This window comes from Petromyzon marinus, chromosome 52 (assembly GCF_048934315.1).
Source record: "Petromyzon marinus isolate PM22_M1 ecotype Great Lakes invasive population chromosome 52, UKy_Petmar_22M1.pri1.0, whole genome shotgun sequence".
Lineage (NCBI taxonomy): Eukaryota > Metazoa > Chordata > Hyperoartia > Petromyzontiformes > Petromyzontidae > Petromyzon > Petromyzon marinus.
Window position 1 is genome coordinate 151,201 of NC_133718.1, and position 24,656 is coordinate 175,856.

The window sequence follows — 24,656 nt, forward strand, 5'->3', positions numbered from 1 at the left end:
GACCTTGCCCTGGCAACATAAGCATCCACTTTCAATTACACCGAATACACTCTCAACAAAGACCTAATCACCTTGGGGGAATATTTCCAGAGATGGAGGCTCAAGACAAATCCACACAAAACAGCAGTCACTGCATTTCATTTTGAGAATAGGAATGCCAAGCACACTGAAAGTAACCTTGTGTGGCAACACTGTGCGACATGATCTCACTGCAACCTATCTCGAGTGAAGCTGGATCATATGCTAACATGAGAGGAAGGCGCCTTACAAATAAATGTATATTATTATTAACCTGGTCCAGAAACTGGCAAGCACAAGCTGGGGAGCATCCAAGACCAATATGATCCTGGGGATCATCAGCACCAGTGCTACAGACATCAAAGATGGCCTGTGTACTATGTAGCCAAATACTAAGTATTCACACTCCACTTGTTGATGTCCAACTGAACACTGCAATGCAGTGTATCAGTGGAACCCTCCAGTCGACCCCAACACCCTGGTTGCCCATGCTGTCACACATCGCTACCAAACTCATCCACCGAAACGCTGCAATTAATCAGGAGCTAACCAACATCCCTCGTCACCACTTGAAGTCATGCAGGCCCTTTTGGATGCTTAACCTTAAACAATTCAAATTCAACAACAATGAAGCCTGGAGAGGCGAATGGAGTCCAAAATAACTCGCAAACACCTTGTGAAAGACCCACGGCAGTAGATCCCTGGGTATAAACCCGATTTAGGGTGGACCATGAACTTTGTGGATCACCACAAAGTTCATGGTCCACCCTAAATGGCATCCGCACAAGCCATGGCAGATGCGGATACCTGATGCAAAAGAGGAAAATGAAAAACTCCAATGTGCGACTGTGGTCATCCAGAAAAGACCATGGAATATATGACACGATGCCTGATCCACCAATACGAAGGAGACATCACAGCGATACACTCCGCTGCTCCTGACACGGTTATCTGGCTGACCACCTGAATGTGAAATTGTAATTGTTGCTCTGCGATTGTACACTGCAGTGAAGTCAAAGTTAGATATGGAGAGCCTTGGTAACCTCGAATATTCCACGCCGGAGCGGCACATGTGGTTTGTACGAAACAAAATGCTGCTTAATACAGACTAAATTAGAGGTTCTGCTGGTTGGCACTCAGGCTCAGGGGAAAACAATTGTGGATCAGATGTGGCAGAGACTCCAGGATTCAGTTTTCTACTCCTCTAAATAATCTCGGTACCATCCTCGACCAGAATGTCGTTTGATCACCATGTGTAAAATATATTCAGGCCCTGAAATATTCATATCAGGGCTCTACGACACATTTTACCACTATTGAGTCGTAACGTCGCAACACGGTAGTGTGTAGCATAGTTTTGATAAAGTTGATTATTCCAACTCACTATACTCTTTGGTTTTTCGGTAAAGTCACGTAGGTAGAAAATAAAATAAATCACGTTTTGGGCACAACACAAGCATCCGTCATCAGGTGGGAAAGCATGGTCTGCTGCTGAGGCAGACTGTTTTAAAAGGTTTGAAATGGATGTAGCCCAAGGGTCATAAAGAAGTGAAACTGACGCCATCCAGACTGCCACTCTACGCTCGAGCTTATGGAAGAGGTACGTGGATGACACCTTTGTCATCTGGCCACATCGCCAGCCTGCTTTAGACCAATTCCGCGACCACATCAATTCCATACACCCAGCCATCAGATTTACCATGGAGGTCGAAAAAGATGGCAAACTACCCTTTTTAGATGTCTTAATTAAAAGGAGACATGATGGTTCAATGAGCCACTCTGTCTACAGGAAAGCCACCCATACAGATGCTTACTTGAAACCGGATTCCCACCACCATCCATCCCAGAAGAACTCCCTCATCAAGACTCTATACCATAGAGCCCAATGCATTTCCGACCAGGAACACATTACCAGTGAACTCAAGCACGTACACCAGGCTCTCAGGGCTAATGGTTACTCCGACTACACAATCCGCAAAGCCATCACTCCAGTCATGAAGAAGGATCCTCTTGTGGAGCCACTCAAATCCATCACCTTACCCTACATTGCAGGGGTCACTAAAAAGATCTCAAAAATCCTGAATAAACACAAGATCGAGGTCCGATTCAACACAGTACATAAAATCCGTGATCTAGTTCCATCTGTAAAAGATGCTGTTCCAGACATACAGTACCCAGGCGTTTACAAACTAAAGTGCCTCTGTAGAATTAGCTACATTGGAGAAACCAAACTACATATCTCGGACCGCATCCGCGAACATAAAGCAGACTTGAAACACGGTAGAACGAACTCCTCTGCCGTGGCAGATCACTGTTATAATTCAGTGGGCTCACATGACATTGACTTCTCCAAGACGGAGATTCTTTGCAAACCAACCGGCTACCATGAGAGATTCGTTCATGAGGCCATTCACATATACAAGCACAGAGACAATTTCAACCGAGATGGATTCTGGCTTAGTAACCATTGGAAAGATGTTTTAAACCATTTCCGTTAATTGTATTTTACGATGACCTTCAGACCGCAGCTCTTTCGCTGGCATTGACTCTTAATACCTCTCACACCACGGTTAATAGTATGGTTTACAACATGGAGTATAACAGCGCCTCGCAGCTGTCTCTCTCCCCCTCCTCTGTTCCGACCATGGATGAACTCGTCCGTCTGAACGGGACCCGTAGCTATCCGTGTTGCTAAAGTTGAGGGTAAGAATCCACCCATTTTTTCGCCATATAGCATTGTGATATATAACGACGTATTGTTGGTAGCTTAGCTGATTGGAGAATATATAGAGTTTATTGATAACATTGAGGTAATTTATATTTTAGTTTTTTATTGGTTCACTATATAGTATTCATTATATATTGTAGTGTATACCCAGTTACTGTGAATAGCTCAGATGTGTAGGCCTTGACTTCAATATAGCCATTTCTGTGACCAGCCACAAGCTAATCACTCAGTTATTTCAATGCTAAATTCGCCTAGTTATTTCTATGCTAAATTATCCTGTTTGATTTGTACTAGGTGCCTCTGTGAATGTGTATGCTCTGATTTTAACATAGCTATTTCTGTGACCAGTTACAAGCTAATCACTCAGCTATTTCAATGCTAAATTCTATGCTAATTCCTTTGTCAAGGGGTGCCTCTGCGGATGTGTATGCTTTAACTTAGCTATTTCAATGCTAAATTCTATGCTAATTCCTTTGTCAAGGGGTGCCTCTGCGGATATGTATGCTTTAACATAGCCATTTCTGTGACCAGTCACAAGCTAATCACTCAGCCATTTCAATGCTAAATTCTATGCTAATTCCTTTGTCAAGGCGCTTTGTTTCTTCTCACAGCTTAAAGGTTGCGATCTGAGCGTGGCTTTTTCACTCCAGCGCTGTCCTCCAGACAGTCTCGTCCCTTCACCTGAAGGCCGCTTGTGTTGTGGCCGAAACGTCGTGAGAATAGTTATTTTATTTAATCAATTTATTATTTTATTCTCATTCTACGTGACTTTACCGAAAGAACCAAAGAAGGGGACTAGTTATGTTAATGTGAGAAATTAGCATGTAACTGTAAGATAGAACGGCATCCTTGACGAGGGCACGGAAGTGGCTATGTTAATGTGAGAGATTAGCATGTTAATGTAAAATCGAAGAGTGGTGCAATCCAAAGGCATGAGTGCAACCCAACGGGTGCAATCCAAAGGGCATGCGAGTATGAGAGTGCAATCCAAAGGCATGAGAGTGCAATGCAAAGGACATGTGAGCATGAGATCGAAGAGAGAGGCAAAGAGACAGAGTCGGAAATAACAGCTGACATAGGCAGGTAGGATAGAAACATCAGTCAGTTAAGACTTTACCTGGTTAATAACGTCCTTCCAATGATTGCTCAGTTTGTACCCATCCTTACGGTTGAAGTTGTCTATTTATATATCTGGATGGCTTCATGAACAAATCTCTGAAGGTAGCCGGTAGGTTTGCAGAGTACCTCCATCTTGGAAAAATCAATTTCGTGGAGGTAGTCCCTTAATGCCACCACCTCCATCATCACCATAACTGCCTTTACCTCCATAATCACCATCACCTCCATAATTACTGCTATCACCTCCATTGCCACCATCACCGCCTATAATTTCCACCACCAGCACTTTCACCGCCAGCATGGACATAAGCACCCAGTGCTCCTGCGCTTTATTAGTCTCACGAACGCAGCAACAAAAAAACCCCAGAAATGGACATGGACGTCGACATGAAGGCTGAATGGGTGTACGGCACGCGGCTTCATAAATACCCGGGGGGTGGGGGGCATGGGGAGTTCTACATTCATCGACACCGCGAGAACTTCTGCCAGACAAGAAACGCTACGAACACCGAGGTGAAGGCATGAGGGGGGGGGGGTGTGCCCAGCGACCCCCTCCTCAGAGGTTGGTTGCAGGTCCCTGGTGCAAATGTGTGTGAAGGTGCGTCAAAGAGTGTGTGCGTACGTAAGGATCTCTGAGTACGTAGGGACGTCTAAGTGTGTGGTTAAGGATGCATGGGTGTGTATAGTTTATGTGTATCCGTTCCTGAATGTTCTCACACATGCTTATTAGTGCGGCAGAGTGTAAACTAAACTAAAACTTTTTATTTTACCCGATAAGGCCCACTGAGCTACGTATCTCTTTTCAGAAGCGACCTGGCCACAAATGATAGCGCAACGAAGTGGGTTATCATGTGGATATTTATAGCAGCCAAATACTCTAAACGCATGTTTCTAAATGTGGAGGGAAAACCGGAGGACCCGGAGAAAAATACACGCGAGAGAGACACGCAAACTCCAAATATACAGGCGTCAGGGACAGGATTGAACTCACAACCTCATGTGTACCAGGCGAGGTAGTTGACATCTCACCACCGCGGTGTGCGGAAGTAGGCGTGTATCAGGATGGGTATAGGTAATTGAGGGAGCAGGAGTGTACCAGTGTGTATGTCTGAGAGCAGGAGTGTGTCAGGGTGTGTGGGAGCAGGAGTGTATCAGGGTGTGTCGGAGCAGGAGTGTGTCATTGTGTGTACAGGTGTGGCGGGGTGTGTCACGGTGTTAACGGGAGTGTGCGGGTGTGAACGGCTATGTACGGATATGTACAACCTGTACACATCCGTACATAGCCGTTCGCACCCGTGTGTGGGCGTATACAGGTGTGTACGGGTGTATACGGGGGTGTATGGGTGTATACAGCTGTGGATGGGTGTATACGGGTGTGTATATGGTTGTGTAGGGGTGTGTAGGGGTGTGTGTGTGGCCATTGCCTGTACTGGGCTCAGGCCCCGTTGATTCAAAGACCGCCCTGAGCGTCACAGTCGTCTCACTGGGGCACCCGTCCCAGATGCAGCATCGTTGCTGCAACCGTGCCACACGCAGGGGCCGCTGGGCCCGCATATACGTGCATGCGTGCCACTGGAGCGTGGCATCTAGTTGAGTTTGGGCGTGCGTGGGGACGTGGGCCAGTCGTAGATGTCGGGCAGGAAGGAATCGTACTCCGTGGTGTAGAGCTTGGAGCGCACGTATGCGTCCTTGTCGTGCGGCTCCGGGTAGTGGAACGCCATGTTGTTGGCGTAGACGAACTGGGATACCTGGTGGGCAGGGGGGGGCAGTAGGAGAGGGCGGCAGGGTCAGCGCAAAGTAGGGGGGCCCGCGCGGTCAGAAGAATGCACGACGGAACACGTGCACACACAACACATACACAAACAGGACACATAGCGCACATCCAACACAGTACGTAATACACGCACACATTGCGTACACACAAGACACACACGCACATACGTAGTGCAAACATACAAAACACGCAGACACAATGCACACACAACATGCACACAGCATACACACAACACACGCCCAAACATTCATAGCTCAAACAAAACACAACCGCCATTCACCAATAAGTGGTGGTGACGTCACCACGGCGCCTGTGCCATGCTATGTCCACTTTGAGGTCACGTGAAGTGTCAAAGACTTGCTGGCAAGAGGTCACAGAACAGACCCAGGTTTCATTGGTTGACCGACTGAGATAACTGGCAGATGCACCAACTATTTTCCCCACTGCCAACTTTTCTTAGCCCCCCACAACGCTCCACTCGTTGTTATGAACATCCCCCCTCTACCCTCCACTGTTGCTGGAGGGCAACTGCCTCCAACTTCCCAGCAGCGGAAATGCTTAGTAAACCTGCATATATGACCTTGTGGGTTGGAGATTGGATCGACCGTTCTTTCTCTCCGCAGCACTGTACAGCTCTCTGAACCTCCGAGTAAAGGCTGCGGTAAGTCTAATTTTCCGACGTAAGATACTGTAGATGGTGTAAGTGGGCCTGTCACTTTTTCTAAATTTGCCGAAACAGCTCTTCTGACAGCCAGGGTCTCTAGGGAGGTCTGAACTGCATATCCAATGCAGCTGTTGCAGCTGTATGAGCCAGTACTGAACCTCATCCATTTCCCCTCGGCATCAGGAGGAGGGGAAGATGCCAACTCCACCTGCAAGCGATGATGATATTATCGCTTCCAACCTTCATGAGCTAGGCAAGATCAGGCTATTGTGGTTTTGAATGGGTCTGAGGTGGATGCCCACCACCACATTGGAAGAATGGCAGCCACATTTTACAGGTGACAAGCTGATGGCCTAGGCATATCAGCTCAACGGGAGGTGCTGGTGTCAAGGATATGGGCGCGCATTCACTGTTCCGTCACTAAATAGTCCAGCAGGTGTTCTTGCTTGAACCCAGTGGGCATTCATGATGTTGTATGGATGTCAGAACAGCGTGGTGATTAAAAGCCCATAGGCTGCACCGAAGTCTAGCAGCCTCTTACTGCTGTTATTGAGCTGATTTGGTCAATGCCTTCCAATCACTGCAGCCCAGGTTCCTGCGTTATTGACCCACTCGTGCATTAAGTCACCCAACTGGACGACTATCTCAAGGGCCACATTAGCTACAGTGAGGGAAAAAAGTATTCGATCCCCTGCTGATTTTGTACGTTTGCCCACTGACAAAGAAATGATCAGTCTATAATTTTAACGGTAGGTTTATTTGAACAGTGAGGGACAGAATAACAACAAAAAAATCCAGAAAAACGCATGTCAAAAATGTTATGAATTGATTTGCATTTTAATGAGGGAAATAAGTATTTGACCCCTCTGCAAAACATGACTTAGTACTTGGTGGCAAAACCCTTGTTGGCAATCACAGAGATCAGACGTTTCTTGTAGTTGGCCACCAGGTTTGCACACATCTCAGGGGGGATTTTGTCCCACTCCGCTTTGCAGATCTTCTCCAAGTCATTAAGGTTTTGAGGCTGACGTTTGGCAACTCGAACCTTCAGCTCCCTCCACAGATTTTCTATGGGATTAAGGTCTGGAGACTGGCTAGGCCACTCCAGGACCTTAATGTGCTTCTTCTTGAGCCACTCCTTTGTTGCCTTGGCCGTGTGTTTTGGGTCATTGTCATGCTGGAATACCTATCCACGACCCATTTTCAATGTCCTGGCTGAGGGAAGGAGGTTCTCACCCAAGATTTGACGGTACATGGCCCCGTCCATCGTCCCTTTGATGCGGTGAAGTTGTCTTGTCCCTTTAGCAGAAAAAAAGCATGATGTTTCCACCTCCATGTTTGACGGTGGGGATGGTGTTCTTGGGGTCATAGGCAGCATTCCTCCTCCTCCAAACACGGCGAGTTGAGTTGATGCCAAAGAGCTCCATTTTGGTCTCATCTGACCACAACACTTTCACCCAGTTGTCCTCTGAATCATTCAGATGTTCATTGGCAAACTTAAGACGGGCATGTATATGTGGTTTCTTGAGCAGGGGGACCTTGCGGGCGCTGCAGGATTTCAGTCCTTCACGGCGTAGTGTGTTACCAATTGTTTTCTTGGTGACTATGGTCCCAGCTGCCTTGAGATCATTGACAAGATCCTCCCGTGTAGTTCTGGGCTGATTCTTCACCGTTCTCATGATCATTGCAACTCCACGAGGTGAGAGGGAGATTGACAGTTCTTTTTGTTTCTTCCATTTGCGAATAATCGCACCAACTGTTGTCACCTTCTCACCAAGTTGCTTGGCAATGGTCTTGTAGCCCATTCCAGCCTTGTGTAGGTCTACAATCATGTCCCTGACATCCTTGGAGACCTCTTTGGTATTGGCCATGGTGGAGAGTTTTGAATCTGATTGATTGATTGCTTCTGTGGACAGGTGCCTTTTATACAGGTAACAAGCTGAGATTACGCACACTCCCTTTAAGAGTGTGCTCCTAAACTCAGCTCGTTACCTGTATAAAAGACACCTGGGAGCCAGAAATCTTTCTGATTGAGAGGGGGTCAAATACTTATTTCCCTCATTAAAATGCAAATCAATTTATAACATTTTTTACATGCGTTTTTCTGGATGTTTTTGTTGTTATTCTGTCTCTCACTGTTCAAATAAACCTACCATTAAAATTATAGACTGATCATTTCTTTGTCAGTGGGCAAACGTACAAAATCAGCAGGGGATCAAATACTTTTTTCCCTCATTGTACCACCTTTGACAAGAGGTCATAGAAGGAATCAGATGCATCAGCTTTGCCTGTATCTCTCTACTGATGTTCATTTTCAGTGGCAGCGTAAGCCACCATCACCATTTCTCGCCTCCCGGTGATGGGAAGGGGAGTCCACAGTAGCCTTGAACTCAGATTCAAACACCTCACCGCCACGCACCCACGCCCCCTTCATTATTTGGTTCAGAAGAAGAGCCACTCCCTGTTGTTTGGCGGTTTCCTGCCCTGAGTGGAGGACTCTCCACCCCTCACTGGACCTCCTGTATTCCACAGATGTCCAGGCAGTACCGGTCCAGCTTCCGACAGGGGAATGGAAACCTCTCCTCCGCAGTAAGAATTCAAAAATTTCATTTGGCAGACCTCAGTAGTTTCCTGCAGTATTTAAAGGAACTCCAAGGGTTGTAGTCCAGTGATCCGGCTCCAATAATGGAGTTTGGCCAGGAGACGTCATAGATGCCTGTTCCACCAGGACCTCCGATACAAGCTTGTTTTTATCTTTTATTCGTGGTTTAATGGTACTTGAATTGAAAGTAGAGAAGTTGCCAGCCCCTTGCACAAGTCCGCTATATCGGCTCCGAACAACATGAGGGGAACTGGAGGATAGAATCGGCCTTCCCCCCCAATGGCATTGCTCAAAAGTCACCACTGTGCTCCTGAGCCGCAATCACCGAGGAGGTGGGGGTTGTTTTTTCTGGTCATGTATACATTTACACAGACACATATGCATGCAGCGTACACACATGCACATACCATGCACATACCATGCACATACCATGCACATAAGGGCAAGCGGGGCAGGGAGTGGATGCAGCACCTTGACGGCGATGTTGATGGACACCTCCTGGATGTCGGAGAGGGGCGGATACAGGAGACCTTGGCTCAGCGACTCCTCGGTCACCTGCTCAGCCAGAGTCTGCAGGGGGGAGGGCCGGGAGGGAGTCTCTCTTGAACACCAGATAATGTGGGTGACACACGGGTGTAAGTGAGGGCAGCGCGCGGGCGGGGGCTATGTGCAGGTGAAGGTGAAAATACCTTGGCCGCCTCGAGGAACACCTTGTCCTTAATGTGGCGCACGCCGCAAAGAATCACAGCCAGGGCCACGCCTGCCAAGGACACACACGTACACACACATAAACGGACACATACACACACACGTACAGCAATGCATGCACACATACACACACAGGCACGTGCACACACGACGTTACACACACAATGTGTTTTAGCATAGAAAGTGTGAGCATGGGGTGTATGTGTTTGCTGCAGTGTGTGTGCGAGAGGATGTCACTCCTCTGTCAGGAGCGGGACCGATACTGCCTGGATCTTTGCAGTATGTATTCAGGAGGTCCGGTGGACTGGCTCTGGTTCCAGTCACCATGAAGGGTAGACAATGGATGCACGCAAGGCCGATGAGTTAGATGCCTTCTATGACCTTCTGTCACAGATGCTAACTCAAGTGGCCCCACGGGAAAGTGATAATTTTGGGTGACTTTAATGGTAGACTTCTGTGCAGAACCATGGGCTTGTAATTACACACTGTTCCAGCATCGGTCCATCCACACAACATCATGAATGCACACTGGGTCCAAGCAAAAACATCTGCTAGACTATGTAGTGATGGAACAGCAGATGCCAAGACACCAAGACCTACAATGGAGCTGATCTGCCACTGACCATCGGCTAGTCATGTGTAAGATGCGCCTGCCATTCTTCCACTCCGGTGGTGAGTGTCCTTCTAGGACCCTATTCAAACCCACAGTGGCCTGGTCTCAGCTAGCTGATGAAAGTTGCAAGCAAAAATTTCATCATTGCGTGCAGCTGGAGTTGGCATCGTCATCCCCTCCTCCTGAATACTGAGGGGAAATGAGCGAGGTTTAGGACTGTGGTTCATGCATCTGCAATGGCTGTTTTGGGTACACGGTCCAAATTTCCCCAGAGACCCTAGCTGATTGAGGAGGTATTCTGGCTGGCTGAGAAAAAGCGACAGGCCCACTCCCAGTCTACAGCATTCTACATCAGAAAATTAGGCTTACTGCAGCCTTCACTCGGAAGTTCGGAGAGCCAAGCAGCGCTGCAAGGATGAGTGGTGGTCGGGGGTTGCTGAGAAGATGTAATCTGCCTCAGTAGCCCGCGATCCCAAAGCACTCTTTAATTCCATAAAAAAGTCACCTGCAGCGCCACACCTATCACCATCCTTATGGGAAAGAAAGGTGATGCGATTTCTGACCCCTCTGAACAGCTTTGCAGGTTTGCGGAGCATTTCTGTGAGTTTTTGGGGGAGGGGAAATCCCTCAGCCCATAAAACATCATGGGGAAAAGTGGGGATGATCCTGCGGAGGCTATGGTGCCTCAAATATTGAAAGAAGTTGTCACCCGCTGTGAGTGGCTGGCTGAAGTGCCATCTGTTGAGGAAGTACGAAAGGCGATCCAGAGTCTGAGACGAGGAAAAGCACTGGGCAGATAATCTTCCAAGCGAACTGCTGAGGGAGGGTGACGTTTATGTGCAGACTGCCCTATATGACATCGTAATAACAGTCTGGACCACTGAACGGGTTCTGTAGGATTGGAAGGATGCCATAGTGGTCTCCCTCTTTAAGAAGGGAAACCCGCTCAGACTGTAACAACTACAGGAGCATCTCCCTCCTCAGTGAGCCGGAAAAGGTCCTGGCAAGGATAATTCAGCATCGCCTTGCCAGGCACGCTGAAGAGAGGGCAGTCATGCACAGACGCCATATATTCTGTCCGTCTGCTACAGCAGAGGTGTAGGGAATTCCAATAAGACCTACATCTCTGCTTTATGGACCTGGTCAAGGCCTCTGATACCATCAATAGGCCTAGACTCTGGGTTGTTCTTTGTGCTTTCGGAGTCCCTGACTGTCTGCTCACAATCATTAAGGACCTTCATGATAGAGAGCAGGCCCAGGTAAAGCTACATGGCTGGAAGTCGGAGCCATTCTCCGTTCACCTTGGGGTGAGACAGCGATGTCCTCTGGCTCCCACATTATTTTGAAAAAATGTCGATCACGTAGTTCGTAAAGCCTTCGATCGCTGTACCGGAGGAATTCCCATCTGGTACAGATACAATGGGAGGCTGATCGATGTTCAGGTGCCATCAAGGGATGGCTCCCTATTGATCAACCATGTTACGTATGCTAATGATCGAGTGATTGCTGCTCACTCAGAGGAGGAGTTGGAGGTGCTGCTGCTGAACCTGGAGTGTGCTACTAAGAGGTGGGGCCTTACTATCAGCCACAGTTGTGGAGAGAGTGGAGAGTTATCTATACCTGGGCAGTGTGCTCATGACCGGCTCCAGTTTTACAGCAGAAGTCTCACTCCAAATTTAGTCAAGTGGCATTATCTTTTCATCGGTTGCATAATGCTGTATGGAAGCTACCTGGTCTGTCGTTCCACACGAAGCTTCGGCCACGGTCATGCCCTCCATTCTCTATGCTTGCGAAACATGGACCCCCTAATGGAACATCTTTGCCGGTTAGAAACATTTGGACTGGCTTGCCTATGATCCATCCTGAGTTTAACCAAGTTGGATTGTGTGAGGAGTTCACAAATCCTTGAGACATCTGGACAAAGTCCCATTAGTGAGCTCCTCCGGCAGGCAAGGCTGCTCGGCTGGGTCATGTAGCCCGCATGCGCAGTCACGGCATGCCTAAACAGCTTTTGTTTTGGCCGAATAGGGAGGGATAAATGGGCAAGGAATGGTCTAGAGAGGAGACAGACTGATGTGGTACAAGAGGATGTGGAGCTAATGGACTTGCCGATGACTGGTACCAGCAGTGTCAAGATCGCCTCTGTGGAGGAGGCTCGTGAAGGATGCTACTGGGCAGTTGGAGGCAGTCGCCCTCCAGCAACAACGGAGGGCAGAGGAGCAGTACTCACAACAATCGGAGCGCCGGGTGGCTAAAACACAGCAAGTTGGCACAGGAGGGGGCACAGGTGGTGCATCGGCCAGTCATCTGAGTCAGTCAACCCATGGCACCTGGGTCTGTCTGGTGACCTCTTGCCAGCAGGCATTCAACACTGCAAGTGGCCTTAAAGTGCACATAGCCTGGCACAAGTACTGTGGAGATGTCACCACCACTTAGTGGTGAATGGCAGTAATTGTTGGTGTGTGTGGGAAGTGGTGGCGCAGCAGTGTATACTGCACTATGAACTCTTCCACCAAAGTTCGATTCCTGCTCACAGCCAATAGCAATGACGATTGTCTTAACCGGTCCTGGGCCTTCTCTAGGTCGACTCAGCCTCAAATAAGTACCTGATGTGGTGTATAAGCATCGCTACTGGGGAGACAAAAGCGGTCGGGCGTGGTGTTGGCCACCCACCCCCTCATGTACCATGCTAGCCTTTATTAGGTGCTTGCTAACAGCACTTGCTCCTACAGAGTGTTAAGGCTATACTGGGGGATCTTTGTCTTCGTGTGCGAGCGCAGTGTGTGTGAAGCGCATCACCAGGAAAGATGTACGCGTTGTTGCCCTGGCCAGGCCTGAAGATGCGACCGTCCGGCAGAGTGACTGGGTCGAAGGGGCTTCCACTAGCAAACAGGCACCGCCCCTACAATGACATGGGATCATCAGACTCAACAGCACTGCACAGCCACTCCTCTTGGGAGTACGGACGTTCAGTGGTGATTGCATGTATATGACAGTCTAATTGTGTGCGTGACCGTATATTGATGAGTGCCTACAGTGAGGGAAAAAAGTATTTGATCCCCTGCTGATTTTGTACGTTTGCCCACTGACAAAGAAATGATCAGTCTATAATTTTAATGGTAGGTTTATTTGAACAGTGAGAGACAGAATAACAACAAAAACATCCAGAAAAACGCATGCCAAAAATGTTATAAATTGATTTGCATTTTAATGAGGGAATAAGTATTTGACCCCCTCTCAATCAGAAAGTTTTCTAGCTCCCAGGTGTCTTTTATACAGGTAACGAGCTGAGATTAGGAGCACACTCTTAAAGGGAGTGCTCCTAATCTCAGCTTGTTACCTGTATAAAAGGTACCTGTCCAGAAGCAATCAATCAATCAGATTCCAAACTCTCCACCATGGCCAAGACCAAAGAGCTCTCCAAGGATGTCAGGGACAAGATTGTAGACCTACACAAGGCTGGAATGGGCTACAAGACCAAACAGCTTGGTGAGCAGATGACAACAGTTGGTGCGATTATTCGCAAATGGAAGAAACACAAAAGAACTGTCAATCTCCCTCGGCCTGGGGCTCCATGCAAGATCTCACCTCGTGGAGTTGCAATGATCATGAGAACGGTGAGGAATCAGCCCAGAACTACACGGGAGGATCTTGTCAATGATCTCAAGGCAGCTGGGACCATAGTCACCAAGAAAACAATTGGTAACACACTACGCCGTGAAGGACTGAAATCCTGCAGCGCCCGCAAGGTCCTCCTGCTTAAGAAAGCAAATATAAATGCCCGTCTGAAGTTTGCCAATGAATATCTGAATGATTCAGAGGACAACTGGGTGAAAGTGTTGTGGTCAGATGAGACCAAAATGGAGCTCTTTGGCATCAACTCAACTCGCCATGTTTGGAGGAGGAGGGATGCTGCCTATGACCCCAAGAACACCATCCCCCACCGTCAAACATGGAGGTGGAAACATTATGCTTTGGGGGTGTTTTTCTGCTAAGGGGACAAGACAACTTCACCGCATCAAAGGAACGATGGACGGGGCCATGTACCGTCAAATCTTGGGTGAGAACCTCCTTCCCTCAGCCAGGGCATTGAAAATGGGTCGTGGATGGGTATTCCAGCATGACAATGACCCAAAACACACGGCCAAGGCAACAAAGGAGTGGCTCAAGAAGAAGCACATTAAGGTCCTGGAGTGGCCTAGCCAGTCTCCAGACCTTAATCCCATAGAAAATCTGTTGAGGGAGCTGAAGGTTCGAGTTGCCAAACGTCAGCCTCGAAAACCTGGTGGCCTTCTACAAGAAACGTCTGACCTCTGTGATTGCCAGCAAGGATTTTGCCACCAAGTACTAAGTCATGTTTTGCAGAGGGATCAAATACTTATTTCCCTCATTAAAATGCAAATCAATTTATAACATTTTTGGCATGCGTTTTTCTGGATGTTTTTGTTGTTATTCTGTCTCTCACTGTTCAAATAAACCATTAAAATTATAGACTGATCATTTCTTTGTCAGTGGGCAAACGTACAAAATCAGCAAGGGATCAAATACTTTTTTCCCTCACTGTATGTACACAAGCCTGTGAGTGTGTGTGCATGTGCGTGTGGTGTGAGGACGTTGTGTGTGAGCATTCGTCTATGAGCGTGTGTGCGTACATCTGCGAGTGTGTGCCAATGGTGTGTGAGAGCACGGTAAGTGTGCGCATGGTGTGTGAGTGTGTTTGCGTGTGTGGACGTCCGTGAACATGTGTGCATACATCTGTGAGTATTTGAGCATGTGTGCGTATGTCTGTGAGCATGTGTGTGTTTGCCTAGCGGGCAGAGATGATCTCCCAAGCGAAATGCTGAGGGAGGGCGGCGTTTGTGCAGACTGCCCTATATGACATCATAACAACAGTCTGGACCACTGTACGGGTTCCGCAGGATTGGAAGGATGCCCTGGTGGTCCCCCTTTTTAAGAAGGGGGACCACACAGACTGTAACAAATACAGGGGCATCTCACTCCTCAGTGTGCCGGGAAAGGTCCTGGCAAGGATTATTCAACATCGCCTTGCCAGGCACGCTGAGGAGAGGCTTGCGGAGCCCCAATGCAGTTTCAGGAAAGGGCGGTCCTGCACAGATGGCATATTTTCTGTCCGTCTGCTACAGCAGAGGTGTAGGGAATTCCAACAAGACCTACATCTCTGCTTTATTGACCTGGTCAAGGCCTATGATACCATCAGTAGGCCTGGGCTCTGGGTTGTTCTTCGTGCTTTTGGAGTACCTGACCCTCTGCTCATGATCATTAAGGACCTTCATGATGGTGAGCGGGCCCGGGTAAAACTACGTGGCCGGGAGTCAGAGCCATTCCCTGTTAACCTTGGGGTGCGACAGGGATGTCCTCTGGCTCCCACATTATTTAACATCTATTTTGACCACGTAGTTCGTGAAGCCTTCAATAGCTGTACCGAGGGAATCTCCATATGGTACAGATTTAATGGAAGGCTGATCGATGCCCGGGTGCGGTCAAGGGATGGCTCCCTATTGTTCAACCACGTTATGTATGCTGATGATTTGGTAATAGCTGCACATTCGGAGGAGGAGTTAGAGACGCTGCTGCTGAGATTGGAGCGTGCCACTAAGAGGTGGGGCCTTACCATCAGCCCCACCAAAACTAAGTACCTGCCTGGGTATTTTGTACCATCGGACACTCCACCCCCACAACTCCCAATCGGTGATGGGGCAGTTGTGGAGAGAGTGGAGAGTTTCCCATACCTGGGCAGTGTGCTTATGACTGGCTCCAGTTTAACAACAGAGGTCTCACTCCGAATCAGTCGAGCGGCAATATCTTTTCATCGGTTGCGTAACGCTGTGTGGAAGCTACCTGGTCTGCCGCTCCGCACTAAGCTTCAGGTCTTTGCGAAACGTGGACCCCCCTAATGGAACATCTTCGCCAGTTAGAAACATTTCGGCTGGCCTGCCTACGATCCATCCTGGATTTAACCAGGCTGGATTGTGTGAGGAGCTCAAAAATCCTTGAAAGATCTGGGCAAGGTCCCATCGGTGAGCTCCTCCGGCGGGGAAGGCTGCGATGGCTGGGTCATGTAGCCCGCATGCCCAGCCACCGCATGCCGAAACAGCTTTTGTTCGGCCGGATTGAGGGGGCTAAGCAGGCGCGGCACGGGCTAGAGAAGAGATGGGAGTGATGTGGTACAGGAGGACGTGGAGCTGAGTGGACTTGCCAATGACTGGTACCAGCGGTGTCAAGATTGGCCTCTGTGGAGGAGGCTCGTGAAGGATGCTACTGGGCAGTTGGAGGTAGTCGCCCTCCAACAACAACGGAGGGTGGAGGAGCGACGCTCAGAACAACGAGCAGAGCGCCGGGTGGCTAAAGCACAGCAGGTTGGCACAGTAGGGGGCACAGGTGGTGCATCAGCCAGTCATCTCAGTCAGTCGACCCGTGGCACCTGGGTCTGCCCCGTGACCTCCTGCCAGTGGGCGTTAGACACTTCACGTGGCCTCAGGGTGCACATAGCCTGGCACAAGCGTCGTGGTGATGTCACCGCCACTTAGTGGCGAATGGAGGTTGTTGTTGTTATTTGCCTACGTCTATGAGAAGTGTGTATGTATGCGTATATCTGTAAGCATGTGTGTCTGTATGTGTGTGTCCGGAAAAACAACACCCTACCTCCTCGTGGTGCTGGACGGGCAACGCTGTCGTAGGCAGTGCTATGGCGGGAATGCCAATTCCGATTGGCCTTTCCCCTCCTCATGGCGAGGAGCTGGTAACCCCTCCACCTTCAATTAATTACCGCTAAACCACGACGGAAACTTTTTATTAATAAGCTTGTGCCGGAGGCCCCGAGGGGACAGGCGTCTATGATGTGGGAGAGGTACTACGGAGCTGTGGGGGGTGGCCATTGTATTGTGAGAGATTAGCATGTCAATGTGAGAAATTTAAAGCTCGGCAGGAACTCGGACAGTGCAGTGGCCATATGGAGAGGGAAAAGAATAGCAAGCCGCCATTTACTAACACAGCTAACGGTGGCTGTGTTAGTTGCCATTCTTTTCCACCTCCATGTGGCCACTGCGCTGTCCGAGCTCTTGTCGAGCTTCAAATTTCTCACATTGACATGCTAATCTCTCACAATACAATGGCCACCCCCCACAGCTCCGTAGTACCTCTCCCGCATTGGCATTAGATGCCCCACCCATCTCAACCATTTGTAAACAGCTCTTTAATTGGTGTAGACCTACTGCAGGTTAAGGAAACCTCTCCTACATTAACATTAGCTGCCCCGCCAAACTCTAAACCTTAATAAACAGCCTGCCTCGGCAGATTTCCCCATCTTTTTTCACCTGAAGACGATTGCTTGTGTTGCAATTGAAACGTCGTGATATTGTATTATTTTTTCTATCTACGTGGCTTTACCGAAAGACCCAAATAATATGAATTCCTTCAGTCACGAAAGCTTTAAGCCAAGATTTAACCGCCTCTATGGGGAGGATTTCCACACAACTATTAGATCTTTCAACAAACTTCGAGACAAGAAGGCTCATCTGATCGAGTCGCTAACTTTTCTGAAGAGATGCCACGACACTAAGGTAATACCGATTGCCTTTACACTCACATCTATTGCTGTCACTTCTAATGCTAATCGGATCTTGTTCAGGGCCAGCCTAGCCCTGATCTCAGAGAGAATAATATTGCTCCGATTTGAACTTGATAATTTAGACAAGACTCTCTTACAATCACACCTAATATTAACAGATAAAATGTCCACTTCTGATTGGGACCATGTAGATAACATGACAGCCTCTTCACCCGCCTCAATGTCAGTTAAATGCAAAGATAACTTGATTTCCAAGTTCAACCTCCTCTCCAAGAAGAAGCCAGATCCAGACACTAAAAAGGTAGATGGTGACAATATTGTTATCAATCAGAGCAACAGCCCATTTCCCACAGCCTAAAATTGGTTTTAGCTAAAGGGTTAAATTTCGCAGTCACCCCTAAACACATCTCAGTTGATGATATCATTTTCCAGGTCGACGTAGCCATTAAGGGTTTGGGACACATTCCTGCAGAGGTAGCAAGATCGGAAATCTCTGCAATCCTCAAAAACACTATTAGCAACATCAGCAAGGATGAGCACCTTGAACTCTCTCAACTAAAAAAGAGAGATGACACCGTCATCCTCTCAGCCGACAAGGGCAATCCCACTGTCATCTTGGACAAAACCACATACAATAACAAAATTCAGGACCTACTTAATGATGGCAGCTATACCAAAATCAAGAAATTCTACCAACCGCCTGGTTACGAAACCAACAATATGATCACTGATTCGACATCTTTAATCGAACCAACTAAGCGGCTTGCCTTAAAACCCTCTGCTGCTAGACCACCCAGATTTTATGGCTTACCAAAAATCCGTAAAGAAAGCACACCACTCCACCCTATCGTCTCCACCATTGGCTCACCCACCTACAAACTGGCCCGATTTCTGTCTGAGGCCTTGCAACCATTCACTGGTAAACCACTTCAGCTGTACTTAACTCAGCCCACTTGAAATCTTTAAATAAGGACATCTCACTATCTCCAGGTGATTTGCTTGTCAGTTTCAACGTGGTATCTTTGTTTACCAAAGTTCCTGTGCCTGACACCATTGCAATCATTGAAGATTTGGTCCAACAAGGATTGAATGCTGATGTACCAGCCCTGGTTAGACACTGCCTCACCAACACTTACTTCACCTGGAAAGGAACATTCGACAAACAAGTTGATGATATCATTTTCCAGGTCGACGTAGCCATTAAGGGTTTGGGACACATTCCTGCAGAGGTAGCAAGATCGGAAATCTCTGCAATCCTCAAAAACACTATTAGCAACATCAGCAAGGATGAGCACCTTGAACTCTCTCAACTAAAAAAGAGAGATGACACCGTCATCCTCTCAGCCGACAAGGGCAATCCCACTGTCATCTTGGACAAAACCACATACAATAACAAAATTCAGGACCTACTTAATGATGGCAGCTATACCAAAATCAAGAAATTCTACCAACCGCCTGGTTACGAAACCAACAATATGATCACTGATTCGACATCTTTAATCGAACCAACTAAGCGGCTTGCCTTAAAACCCTCTGCTGCTAGACCACCCAGATTTTATGGCTTACCAAAAATCCGTAAAGAAAGCACACCACTCCACCCTATCGTCTCCACCATTGGCTCACCCACCTACAAACTGGCCCGATTTCTGTCTGAGGCCTTGCAACCATTCACTGGTAAACCACTTCAGCTGTACTTAACTCAGCCCACTTGAAATCTTTAAATAAGGACATCTCACTATCTCCAGGTGATTTGCTTGTCAGTTTCAACGTGGTATCTTTGTTTACCAAAGTTCCTGTGCCTGACACCATTGCAATCATTGAAGATTTGGTCCAACAAGGATTGAATGCTGATGTACCAGCCCTGGTTAGACACTGCCTCACCAACACTTACTTCACCTGGAAAGGAACATTCGACAAACAAGTTGAAGGTACCCCTATGGGTTCTCCCTCATCTCCAGTTGTAGCCAATGTTTTAATGGAGAAATTGGAGACAGATGCTATCCAGGCATCCACCATACGTCCTTCCTTGTGGAAGAGACACATTGACGATACATTTGTCATCTGGCCCCATGGCCTACCAGCTCTGGACCAATTCTTCAACCGCATCAATTCCATACACCCAGCTATCAAATTCACCATGGAGGTGGAAAAGAATGGCAAGTTACCATTCTTGATTGTTTTAATCGAAAAGAGACTTGATGGCTCAATGGGACACTGTCGACAAGAAAGCCACCCATACGGATGCTTACCTAAAACCTGACTCACACCACCATCCATCCCAGAAGAATTCCCTCAGCAAAACTCTACACCACAAAGCTCGTATTTCCAACCATCACCACCAAGCCAGTGAACTGGAGCACGTACACCAAACCCTCAAGAGGAATGGATATTCGGACTACACAATCCGTGAAGCTATCAACCCAACCGTGGGAGAGAACCATCTGAGGACCCAATAAAAAACATCACCTTGCCATACATAGCAGGGGTTACCAAAAATATTTACAAAATCATGAGCAAACACAAGATCCAGGTACAGTGAGGGAAAAAAGTATATGATCCCCTGCTGATTTTGTATGTTTGCCCACTGACGAAGAAGTGATCAGTATATACTTTTAATGGTAGGTTTATTTGAACAGTGAGAGACAGAATAACAACAAAAAAATCCGGAAAAACGCATGTTAAAAATGTTATAAATTGATTTGCATTTTAATGAGGGAAATAAGCATTTGACCCCCTCTCAATCAGAAACATTTCTGGCTCCCAGGTGTCTTTTATGCAGGTAACGAGCTGAGATTAGGAGCACACTCTTAAAGGGGGTGCTCCTAATCTCAGCTTGTTACCTGTATAAAAGACACCTGTCCACAGAAGCAATTAATCAATCAGATTCCAAACTCTCCACCATGGCCAAGATTGTAGACCTACACAAGGCTGGAATGGGCTACAAGACCATTACCAAGCAGCTTGGTGAGAAAGTGACAACAGTTGGTGGGATTATTCGCAATTGGAAGAAACACAAAAGAACTGTCAATCTCCCTCGGCCTGGGGCTCCATGCAAGATCTCACCACGTGGAGTTACAATGATCATGAGAACAGTGAGGAATCAGCCCAGAACTACATGGGAGGATCTTGTCAATGATCTTGGTGACCAAGAAAACAATTGGTAACACACTACGCCGTGAAGGACTGAAATCCTGCAGCGCCCGCAAGGTCCCCCTGCTCAAGAAAGCACATATACATGCCCGTCTTAAGTTTGCCAATGAACATCTGAATGATTCAGAGGACAACTGGGTGAAAGTGTTGTGGTCAGATGAGACCAAAATGGAGCTCTTTGGCATCAACTCAACTCGCCGTGTTTGGAGGAGGAGGAATGCTGCCTATGACCCCAAGAACACCATCCCCACCGTCAAACATGGAGGTTGAAACATTATGCGTTGGGGGTGTTTTTCTGTTAAGGGGACAGGACAACATCACCGCATCAAAGGGACGATGGACGGGGCGATGTACCGTCAAATCTTAGGTGAGAACCTCCTTCCCTCAGCCAGGGCATTGAAAATGGGTCGTGGATGGGTATTCCAGCATGACAATGACCCAAAACACACGGCCAAGGCAACAAAGGAGTGGCTCAAGAAGAAGCACATTAAGGTCATGGAGTGGCCTAGCCAGTCTCCAGACCTTAATCCCATAGAAAATCTGTGGAGGGAGCTGAAAGTTCGAGTTGCGAAACGTCAGCCTCGAAACCTTAATGACTTGGAGAAGATCTGCAAAGAGGAGTGGGACAAAATCCCTCCTGAGATGTGTGCAAACCTGGTGGCCAACTACATGAAACGTCTGACTTCTGTGATTGCCAACAAGGGTATTGTCACCAAGTACTAAGTCATGTTTTGCAGAGGGGTCAAATACTTATTTCCCTCATTAAAATGCAAATCAATTTATACCATTTTTGACATGCGTTTTTCTGCATTTTTGTGTTGTCATTCTGTCTCTCACTGTTCAAATAAACCTACCATTAATATTATAGACTGATCATTTATTTGTCAGTGGGCAAACGTACAAAATCAGCAGGGGATCAAATACTTTTTTCCCCTCACTGTACGATTCAACACAGACACAGTACATAAAATTCGTGATTTGATCCCTTCTGTGAAGGATGCGATCCCCGGCATGCAATACCCCGGTGTCTAACAAACTAAGCTGCGTATGTGGCAGCAGTTACATTGGGGAAACTAAGCGACAAGTCTCAGACCAGGTCCGTGAACATAAGGCAGATCTGAAACACGGTAGGACCAATACCTCAGACGTGGCTGATCATTATTTTAATGCTGTGGGCACACGCGAAATTGATTTTGGCAAGACGAAGGTACTCTGCAAACCCACTGGCTATTAACAAAGATTCGTTAATGAAGCCATCCAGATATATAAACACAGACAATTTCAACCAAGAAGATGGGTAAAAACTGAGCAATCGTTGGAAGGACGTTATTAACCAGTTTAGGTCATAACTAGTTGTGATGTTCCTATCTTACCTACCTATGTTAACGGTTATTTTCGACTAACACAGCCACCATTAGCTGTGTTAGTAAATAGCGGCTTGCCATTCTTTTCCACCTCCATGTGGCCACTGCACTGTCCGAGCTCTCGCCAAACTTACATTTACAAGCAAATTTCTTACATTGACATGCTAATTTCTCACAATACAATGGCCACCCCCACAGCTCCGTAGTACCTCTCCCACATTGGCATTAGCTGCCCCGCCCATCTCTAAACCATTTGTAAGCGGCTCTTTGATTGGTGTAAACCTACTGCAGGTTATGGAGACGTCTCCTACATTAACATTAGTTGCCCACCCATCTCTAAACCTTTATAAACAGCTTGCCTCGGCAGATTTCCCCCTCTTTTTTTCACCTAAAGATAATTGTTTGTGTTGCGATCGAAACATCGTGATAGTATTATTTTTTCTATCTACGTGGCTTTACCGAAAGACCCAAAAAAAACGTAAAGTGAAACATATTTTCCCGGAATAACCAATGTAAATAGCAGAAGTTATGTTCCTGGAGAAAAGGTTAGGTTAGAGAAAAGGTTAGGTTAACACTCACCAGTGATGGTTGTGCAGCTTGCTAGAGGTAGAGTGAGGTGTTGGAGTCACAAGGACACGTACAAAGACTGTTGCACGGTTTTCTTGTTTTTTAGGTCGAGTTGCTTATATTTATTGCAAAGTATTGCTTGTTTTCCTGCACACTTGAGCACTGTGCTACCTTATTGCATCATCCTCACTAAAAATGTCCTACGCCTTGTTGAAGGTGAGGGGCAGCTTTGAAAGCTGCAATGACACCCCGATTCACCATCCTCGGCCTTTAAAGTCCTCAAACAAACTGCCTGCCTTTGTCTAAATCACCAGTAAACGGAGAGTAATGTGGCACTGATGTTGATCAATCCACACTGATAAATAGGCGCTCCATATCTCCTGCTGCAAAGCGGCATGAACGATGATAAATTTGTTTGCAAAGTGATCACATCCGTGGTACTTGAAGCAGAAGGATCACTTGGTGAATGATGCAGCAATAAATAACCTCCCTAAATCAAAACCAAAACAGTCCACAATGAACTGAGATGAGGGTATGCGGCGGCGTGTCATAAAATTCTGCGTACCGTATCGTACCGCTCAATCACGCAGCTCAAGAAAGTAAGGATTTACCGTACAGTATGGCCACACTGGGCTGGCAGGGGACGTTGCCTAGCAACATATGTGCCACGCTGCCGGTTCACTTTCCGCAGTGGAAAAAGGTTGCCCATCGGCAATGATGTTCGAGCGATACCAAGCAACATTAAATGCATACGTGGGTCGTAATTCATCGGCGACTTTGTAGAAAAACACCGTTAAACAGGCCTACGTTAAGCGAGAACCGACTGCATCTGCCAGTCACCTCAGTCAGTCAACCCATGGCACCTGGGCCTGTTCCATGACCTGCTGCCACCAGGTCCACATAGAATAGCACCTAGAATAGCACAAGCACCATGGTGACGTCACTGCCACTTATTGGCAATGGGTGATTGTAGTTGTCTTTTGTTTGTATATGGACTACATTCGTGAGCAAGTGTGTTTATGTGAGCATAAGTCTGTGAGCCTGCGTGTGCATATGTATGTGTGTGAGCATGTGCGTGTGCATACGTCTGTAAGAGTGTAGGCCTCCTCGGCTGTACACTCCGCCTGTGTCGTGGGGTTGCTGAGCGCGAAGATGATTGGCCGCTCGTTCAGCGCCGCCATTGCGCAGATGACATCCGGCGTGAAGAGCCGCCCGGCACCGGCCACTCCTGCCAACATGAGGATGAGGACAAGGGCACGATGGGATGTGGGAAAAGACAGCAGGTGAGGTGAGGGTGGCCAGTCAGGTGGGCAGGTGAGCGAGCAAGCGGGAGGATGAGCAGGTGAGCAGGAGGATGAGCGGGCGGGTGAGCGGGTGATTGGGAGGACGAGTGGGTGGGGGTGGTCGGGTCAGCAGGATGATGAGCGAGCAGGTGAGCATTCGAGCAGGAGGGTTTGTGGGCAGGTAAGTGGGAGAGTGAATGGGCCTGTTTTGTTGCAGTGAGCGCGGGGCCGTGTGTACGACCATTACCGATGATAGCCGTCGGCTTCAGCTGCTGTACCGCATCCAGGAAGGAGGTGACCGGCTGAGAGGGTGGCGCGTGGGCAAACAGCTCCTGGTTATGGTCGATGCCGGCTGGTCGGCCCTGAGGGCGTGCAGAGGACGGACACAGTACGGTCACACGACAAGACACGCATAGGTTAAGAAGCAGGCATGTCGTTGGTCACACAATAAACACATGGTGGTCACGTCATGGGTCAC

General features: G+C 47.8%; 1 protein-coding gene across 3 annotated transcripts in view; it reads right to left on the reverse strand.

Moving 5' to 3' along the window:
- Positions 1-4,171: 4,171 nt before the first annotated feature.
- ME2 (malic enzyme 2) overlaps positions 4,172-24,656 on the reverse strand; it is a 58,819-nt gene continuing 38,334 nt past the window's right edge. For all 3 annotated transcript variants that reach the window (XM_076075040.1, XM_032974006.2, XM_032974007.2), the window contains 6 exons: positions 24,426-24,540; positions 23,981-24,123; positions 13,026-13,128; positions 9,595-9,665; positions 9,377-9,475; positions 4,172-5,613 (listed from right to left, as the gene is read on the reverse strand). In XM_076075040.1, coding sequence (XP_075931155.1) covers positions 5,452-5,613; positions 9,377-9,475; positions 9,595-9,665; positions 13,026-13,128; positions 23,981-24,123; positions 24,426-24,540 — 693 coding nt within the window. In that variant the 3' untranslated portion in view covers positions 4,172-5,451. The remainder of the gene's footprint in view (positions 5,614-9,376; positions 9,476-9,594; positions 9,666-13,025; positions 13,129-23,980; positions 24,124-24,425; positions 24,541-24,656) is intronic.